This window comes from Eleutherodactylus coqui, chromosome 9, assembly GCF_035609145.1.
Source record: "Eleutherodactylus coqui strain aEleCoq1 chromosome 9, aEleCoq1.hap1, whole genome shotgun sequence".
Classification (NCBI taxonomy): Eukaryota; Metazoa; Chordata; class Amphibia; order Anura; family Eleutherodactylidae; genus Eleutherodactylus; species Eleutherodactylus coqui.
The window spans coordinates 40,684,894-40,693,708 of record NC_089845.1 but is presented as its reverse complement, the minus strand read 5'-3'; the positions used below and the strand labels follow the sequence as shown (position 1 = coordinate 40,693,708).

The following is an 8,815-nucleotide window of genomic DNA, read 5'->3' as shown; positions in this document are numbered from 1 at the left end:
GTTGGCAGGAGCTTCTGTGAACTTCTGCCGTCCATAAGTAATGTGCTCAGAGGAGATACAATACTACGACTTGCTAGTACTTAGCAGAAGAATATCCTGCGATGCCCCCCGGACAATGACATGAAGCACTAGCCATCTCCCCGGGGCTTGCAGTCATGGGGGAGCCTGGCACGCTGGGCTGCACCTTGGGCTCTGGCACTATGGCGTGTGGCTGTGTTGACTGAAACGTCTCCATGAGGTTGATAAATGGTGTAATTGCGTGTATTAGAGGAGGCAGTTAGAAGGCTTGGCTGCCCACATGACGAGTGGACAGGGGCCAGATGGAGGGGGTGGTCCCTTCCCTGCTCTACATTGCTGGATGGAGTCAGGGGGGTCTGAGGGAGAAGAAATCTCCAGGCAGATTTAGGAGTGCGCTAGGTGGTCGCCTTCATGTCAGGCTCTTCTAGGGACATCAGAAGCAGAAGGGGGACAGAGATGGCCACCAGGCTGAGGATCCTGCTCTGACTGCACTCAGCTGGATGAGGGTCGTGCATGCTGGAGCTGGAGGGAAGTTCTGCAGACATCTGATGTGAGCGCTCGCTTCCTGCAGTCTCCAGCCTTGGACTTGGTCCCTCCAGGGGATTTCATGTCCTCTGCAGTCTACAGGAGGTAACACCTACCGCAGTGTGTATACTGTCAGTGTACAGTGCTGGGTGCCCAGATGACCACGGAAAACCACAGCCAGCACTTAGACCCCCCAGCTCCCCTCACATCCAGCACAGGGACTCTGATCAGCCAGCAGTCCGCAGCCATGGACACCTCCTCCTCCTCCTCTTCATCATCCAAGAACAAGAAGCCCAACTCAGGGCTGAGGCGTCCAGAGAAGCCTCCTTATTCCTACATCGCCCTCATTGTCATGGCTATCCAGAGCTCACCCACTAAGAGACTTACCCTCAGTGAGATCTACCAGTTCTTACAAGCCAGGTTCCCCTTCTTCAGAGGATCTTACCAGGGATGGAAGAACTCTGTGCGCCACAACCTCTCACTGAATGAATGCTTCATCAAGTTACCCAAAGGGCTGGGGAGGCCTGGCAAAGGACACTACTGGACCATTGACCCTGCCAGCGAGTTTATGTTCGAAGAAGGATCTTTTAGACGAAGACCTAGAGGCTTCCGAAGAAAATGCCAAGCTCTGAAACCCATGTATAGGATGATGAATGGCATAGGCTTTAGTACTTCTATCCTGCCCCAAGGATTTGATTTCCAGCCCCCACCTGCTTCCTTGGCATGTCACAGTAATGGCTATAACTTAGATATGATGACAAACTCTATGACAGGAGGTTACGATGGCTTGAGTGGAGGTCACCATGTCCCACATATGTCCCCTAATCCTGGTTCTACCTATATGGCCAGCTGCCCTGTCTCCTCTAGTGGTGACTATGGACCTGACAGCAGCAGCAGTCCTGTGCCTTCTTCTCCGGCTATGGCCAGTGCTATGGAATGCCATTCTCCGTACACCACTCCTACAGCTCACTGGGCATCATCGGGGGCATCTCCCTACTTGAAGCAGCAAGCCATGCCACCTAGTAATGCGGCATCTGCAGGGATACACTCAGGCATGTCATCCTATACCTTGGAACAAACATACCTCCATCAAAACAGCCGTGAGGATCTCTCCGGTAAATGTTATTTCTATACTATTATTGTTATTTATTGTTAGTAGTAATAATATTACTATTTTTCTTAGTATTATTCTTGGTATTATTGTTAGTAGTAGTAGTAGTTTTATTCTTAGTATTAGTAATTCTTTCCTTGTTTATGTAGAGTATAATTTTACGAAAAAAAGCTGACATCAGAATCCCTTTACAAAATCCACATTTAATTCTACCAATGTTTCTGTGTTAAAATAATGTAGGACATATGCAGAAGTATCACATTATATTAACATATTCTTAGGAAAGGAATCTGCCCAAGTGTGTGCACAATGGTGACTTTTTACATGATTTTTTTCCTTAATTCAATTAACAGTCAAATCACGACTGAATCAAATGTATAAGGGCTAATTCAAATCTTTAAGGGCAGTGTATTCGTTACATTAGTAAGTAAATGGAGACAAAAGTGAAAAGAGCTGCTGATGGGTGAATGACTGTGTGCACAGGTCAGGTATAAATCATGCAAATAGGGCTCCTGGGACAACACGTTACACATTCATCAGCACTAATATGTACTCCTTCTGCAGGACCCATATATAGATATGAGATAACTACTGTAGGTATATGTAAAAATTATCTATCTATCTATCTATCTCTATCCCTCTCTCTCTCTCTCTCTCTCTCTCTAGCTAGCTATTTCATATCTATTTATCTGTTTTTCTTTTTAGCTATTTATATATCTTCTAATTAGCTATTTATATTCTATCTATCTGTCTATCTATCTATCTATCTATCTATCTATCTATCTATCTATCTATCTATCTATCTGTCTATGTATCTGTGCACAGCTGGCTATAAGAATACAAAGCAGTCATGTCAGGCAGCAGAACATGGTGGATTTGTACAGGGAAATGTGCACATAGACCTTATAAATGCGAGTGGCAGAGGTTAACTAAACAAAGACAGTCTAGGCTGGACCACACCGGAGAGGATTTGAGCCTGACTTAACCCACATGAGAGTGGCCTCTTGTCCAATTTTATGGGAATTTCAACAAGTAACAACTGCAGAAAAAAATGTCTCGGAACAATTTTTAATAGCCTTTTCGTTGAGCTGCCAATCATCATATGCAACAAGGAGAACCTGCTTATCTGTGGAGAAATCCCCTATGGGATATATACATATCTAATCCGCAATTGTATACTCACCAGTACAGATTAATGAGCTGTAAATCTAAGTTTTGATTTTTAACATTTTAGCATAGTGGTCTTATTTCCATCACTGTAGAATCAAACTATTATCCTACCCTGAACACTATAATGGATCACATACAATACCATACACGTAATATCCGTGTCACCATCCACTAAATGATTGCACAATACAATTTAAATATATATACATAAATATATATGAAATACTTTACATTAACATATATACATATATATAATACTTTACACTAATATGTATATATGTGTATATATATATATATATATATATATATATATATATATATATATTACACTAATAATAGATAGATACTTTACACTAAAATATACATACGTAAATATAGTGTAAAGCATACAGTTTCTTTGTATAGAACAGGCTCATCCTGTCATTGTCTTCTGCACAGTGTTGGCATGCTCAGCTTTGCATATTCCGTACAGGACACAAACCTTGTAGGACGCCGCTGAGATTTACTATTGTATCTATATGCTATATTTGTCTAGATGTTATAGTATATATATATTCTACATATAGCTATCTTTTGAAGGGTTGTGGGCAGATTGTTGTGTTCATTACCGGAACAGAATACAAGGCAGATTACTTCTTTCACAGACAGGATTTTGGATCTGTATTTGTAAAACAAAATCAAAAGTCGAAGAAACACAGAGATAAAGAATAATTGAAAGACCGAGCCTCTTCGCTTTTGGTACCGCTGCTGGTTTTGGCATAGAAATACTGAAGAAGTCCTGAACAAAAAATATTGCCATGTGACACTTCTGCCTTTTGGTCCGAGGACATTACTGAAACAATTTTAACGTAGATTTTTTTCTTTTTAGCAAAAGCCAGGAGTCCATCCAAAATGAAGTAAAGATATAAAGGAAGGACTGATACATCTCTCTTTTATAGCCATTCCTGGTTTGGCAAAAAAATAATATATATATATTTGAGATTGCATATAAGAGTTCAGCCATATACTATCTGAAAAGGCCCTTAAGTTTAAAATCTATACCTACTATTTAATTCGGTGTTCATTAAGGCCAGTTTGACAGGAAAGTATTTTGGTCAGTATTTTCCATCAGCATTTGGAGACCAAAACCAGTAGTGGAACCCACAGATAGAAACTACGATGAGAAGCTTTGCATCTGTTCCATGTTTTGGACCTATTTCCGGTTTTGGCTTCCAAACACTGCCATGTGAAATATATATATATATATATATATATATATATATATATATATATATATATATATATATATATATATATATATATATATATATATACACACACAATAGAAGTTCGTTTTAGTATATTACTGCTCACAACTGTCTATATATAGGAAAGTAGGTAAATACATTGGTGGACTGAAGTTTGTTTCAGTTCCTTTCCAATACCACTGAATTTTATAATACAGTATTTTTCATTTTGAAGATATCTGCAACAAATTAAACGATGCCTCCATTTATAATGGAAGAAATTGTCACATTTTCACTTATTCACTAAAAATGTGTGGTTTTTATTTCGGGGTTTTCTTTATAATCCAAGTTTACCAACTACATAAATTTGTCGGGTCCTCAAACTCAAAACTAGGATCTCTGTATTAATAAAATAAGTCTTCTGGAGTTATTTGGACTCATAATCCTTATCATTGATTTTTGTGTATTGTAGTGAGTTTATTATAATGAGTATTTTATATTAAACATACTTAAAGGGCCAGTGTCGCGCGCTATTAAAGCCTATATAACATGTTAACAAATAAGCGCACTTGATGTCGGATCAGATAAGACTCCTGCCAGAACCCTCTCGCTCTCTATCTCGCCAATCTGATGTTCTCGGTTCATTAGTGCAATGCCAATTCTTAGCTCCAATTAGGAAGTCGAGCAGCTCGTAAAGTGAGTTCCCTTCTACATTCACCTGGAGGAGCCGGCAAGTGGCCCAGTATTAATATTAATCACATAATGAGGTGTCTGCAGCGGGTTAATGAGCCCAATGTATGTGCACCCCGCTTTACTGCCGCATTCCTCACCCCATCTACATAAACGCTAATAGTTTGAGCCTCGCACTTTCATCTTGTATTACTTCCAATATCAGGCGGATTGTAACCGCAGCGCCGGCTTTACTGAGGTCTGGAAATACATATTTTCTCACGTTGTTAATCCATGGAAACTGATTAAATCCGGCTCATAACTGGGGAATGTGGAAACACTGGTGTGTAATAGAGAAAGGTGAGGAACTGCATACACTGGCAGGGAATATAGGCAGGGAGGCATATAATATATAGTCATACTTATATACATATATTGACATATGATGCCCCCAAAAATGAATGCACACTTCTGTAGAGATCTATGCCCTTCTTAAGATCCGACTTGAATTGTTGTGGCAATCTGTAGTATTGTGTTGAATTCTGTCAGCAGTTGTAGATGTCAGATATCCGATAATGTCTATAGAGATCAAGTACTAACGCATCTGTGCGGGTATTTTTGTTTGTTGACGAGCCCCGTATACATTTTAGGACACTCTGTGTGTGTGTGTGTATATATATATATATATATATATATATATATATATATATATATATATATATATATATATACTTAAAGAGAGAGGGGGGAGCTATCCATATATATGTAGATCTCTATCTATCTATCTATCTATCTATCTATCTATCTATCTATCTATCTATCTAGATATGCACTCTATAGGTACACACATACATATATAATGCAAGTACACATAGATATACATTACTCGTTATATGCATACAAACAGATCTATCTAGCCAGCTATCTAGTATCCATCTATCTATGTATCTATTATCAATGTATTTTATCTGTCTTGTTACAAACATAGACAAACACTGGTATAAAGTTTTTTTCCTACCCAGACATACACTTTGATCTTTGTTATACCCCCCTACTGATACTACAGCAATATAAGTGGTATATTAGTGCCAGTGCAGATATGTTACCTGTTGTATGTAGTATATTAATATGTCTTTGTCTTGCAGTGGGATTGCCCCGTTACCAGCACCACTCCTCCCCAGTGTGCGACAGAAAGGATTTTGTCCTCAATTTTAACGGGATTTCGTCCTTCCATCCGTCTGCCAGTAGTTCTTATTATCATCACCACCATCATCAGAGTGTCTGCCAGGATATAAAGCCCTGCGTCATGTAGAGGATCAGACTGGATGGAGGCACCAGGGCAAGGATGGTCCATAATGTACTGTGTTCAATGCATTGCTGCAATGTGCCCGTAGTGATACAGCAGGCTCATAGACTGCACTACAATCAGAGAGCCCAGTGCTGCAGCCTATGCAACCATCAGGTACCCTCCTGCCCAGCTGGACCCGGGTCACGTTTTGTTCTTGATTGTCCGTGGGCTGGTGGACCTTTATTTCATGCCCATGGTGGCAATCAAGTACAGTTTTTATCTTTCCTCTCCCCACGGACTTGTTCATGTATTGAGGCACTTATCTGCATCATTGCCCTCCAGACACAGGTAATAATAGAGTTTCATATGTTTACAGCATTATGTTAAGGAGACTATTTCGTGTCCAGACACAAGGAACCTTTCCATAATCTTATTGCTCCTTAAATGGACCTTTTAAAACGAAATAAATGAATAAATCAGTGAGTTATAGATAACTACCATTTATTTATTACAGCTGACGCCTTTTCTTTTCCTTTATCACATTAATAACTTTACTTATATCATTGAGGTTCACAAATCCATATCTTTACACCTGCAAAGTATCAAATCAATTCATAATCCGAGATTACGATTACATAATACATTCCGTATGTTATTGGAAAAAAAAACTTTCGTTTTGAATGAAAATATTCTTAAAATAATTGGGTATTTGTGTAACCAAATGTTTTCTCGTTTGTTCTTGTAAATATTTTCCATGTGAGTTAACCATGATTCATGGCTGATGTCATCAAATGATCACAGTATATGCAAAAATAATATCCACAAGGTGGAAATCGTCCTATGAATGTAAGCAGCAGAGAAGACCTAAAATAGTAGGAATTGCCGCACCCGACAATTATTCCACCCCATTACCAATGAATTCATAGAACTGTACATACTAGGAAATAAAGAATTGAGTATTGAGGGGAAACTAGAAAAAAGCTGTTACTGTGTCCAGTCGTCTTAAATTGAAATGTTAGCAGAATTTATATAATCATCACTCTATGCTTTGTAAGGGAAGATTATATTTGCACTTACTGTATGTAGTCGTGAAATAATGTTTTAGTATTTGGATGTACATTTTTCCAATAAAATGTGTATAAACCTCAGTGAAGGTCCTCTCTGAATACTGATAGAGAACACCCATGTGCAGCCCCATATGTACATGTATGTCGTGACATAATGCACAGGTCAGTACTGGGCTCCCAGTCATCCTCTCCCTGCTGGTTTGCAGATTAATGATGTTGCAGAGCATATTGCCGTCTAGATTTATTTTTCGAAGCCCTATTTACGTTGAACCAATATAAACTGTGAATTGCCAGAAGTCTGCTGTTTCCTGTCGTGTTCCCAGATCCTATTAATAAAGGTTTATAGTAAATACAGGAGACTCCTGCAAAGTGCTGATGTCTCTCAGACTGACTGCAGCTGTACCGCTGAGCTGACATGTGACTGTCACATTAGAGACTGCCCTAACTTATGGATCTCCCAGCAGCTGTCAGTTTTCTACATGGAAGCTATCCACCAATGTCTATATAAAATATCCAGAAAATACAAGGTGATGACATAGAAAAACATCAATAGGTACAAACATTATTATTATTATTGTCCTCTCTTGTTGGTGCTCTCAAGGGCATGCTCACATGGGGCAGATTTGCTGCAGATTTTCCATGTGGATAGAAAATCTGCAGCATTTACAGTAGCAGCAAAGTGGATGAGCTTTGTCTTGTCTACCACACACTGTGGAAAAAATCCACACAAAAGTCCACACACTGTGGAAAAAATTTGCGGAAATTGACATGCATTGCATATTTTAGCACGCTGCGAAATTCACCTCTTCTAGATGAAAGGGTGAATTCCACACCAAAATCAGCGATAAAAAATGTATCAATATCTGCACTAATTGGTGCAAGTTTTGATGAAGACTTTTAGTAGCGGATCTGCTGCAAAATGTTTGCTGCAGACATTCCGCAGCAAATCCGTCCGGTGGGAACATGCGCATTGTGTGAATATACCCTAATGATTTTTGGCAGAAAAAAATGGACTGAAATCAGATGGAAATAAAGCATATTATTTTAAATGGCTTTATTCACATATGGGATTTTTTTTAATTGAATGAACAGTTCAAGCAAAAAAAAAAATTGCTGAATGTTCTATTCTGTTGGCGGAAAACGGTCCATTCAAGTTTATTGGTGCAATTAAAAAAACGGATTGCACTCATTTGATGTGATCCGTTTTTATCGCAAGTAACCATAAAAAGTGTGCAGAACCATTTAATTACAGATTGCACTCATCGCACATTTTTTTACGTGCGTAGAAATCGGATGCGAAAGAGATGAATATTGCACAGAAATGCAAAAAACATCATGTGAAAAATTTTCAGCAGTAGGAAAAAAAACTCTCATCCTAATGTACCCTAAGGTGGAATGTATGCAGCAATATTCAGTACACTTAACAAATGAATACATTTCCATGGCTATTTATGAATCTACACATACAGTAGTAGTATGCTATTTTATATTATATTATATATTTATCCAAGCAGTAAAAGTGCAAATCACATGTCACATGCAATAATATAAAAGTACACTGCTGCCTTCAGTACTGCAGTAATAAAGCTGTAAACAATACTGTAAAAATGTTTAGACTGACTGAGGGCTAATTCACAATGTGAAGATTTAAAGTGCTAAAAGACTTTCAAATGATATATAAAGGGAATTTGAATGAGATCTATCTCTCTAGGCATGTGCGTGTTCTCTGTTAATTTACTCT

At 38.7% G+C, this 8,815-nt stretch overlaps 1 protein-coding gene across 1 annotated transcript; it reads left to right on the top strand.

The window, feature by feature from the left end:
- The first annotated feature begins 399 nt into the window (after nucleotides 1–399).
- Nucleotides 400–7,339, top strand: FOXF2 (forkhead box F2). The gene is made up of 2 exons (XM_066578931.1): nucleotides 400–1,658; nucleotides 5,865–7,339. The coding sequence occupies exons 1-2, from the start codon at nucleotides 701–703 to the stop codon at nucleotides 6,029–6,031; spliced, it is 1,125 nt and encodes a 374-aa protein (XP_066435028.1). The 5' UTR covers nucleotides 400–700; the 3' UTR covers nucleotides 6,032–7,339.
- The last annotated feature ends 1,476 nt before the right edge of the window (nucleotides 7,340–8,815 follow it).

Excerpts from the sequence above, each read along its gene's own strand:
- FOXF2 (XM_066578931.1), top strand. The coding sequence starts at position 701 with ATGACCACGGAAAACCACAGCCAGCACTTAGACCCCCCAGCTCCCCTC. Across the intron at positions 1,659-5,864 it reads CAGCCGTGAGGATCTCTCCG|TGGGATTGCCCCGTTACCAG; the intron begins GTAAATGTTATT and ends TTTGTCTTGCAG.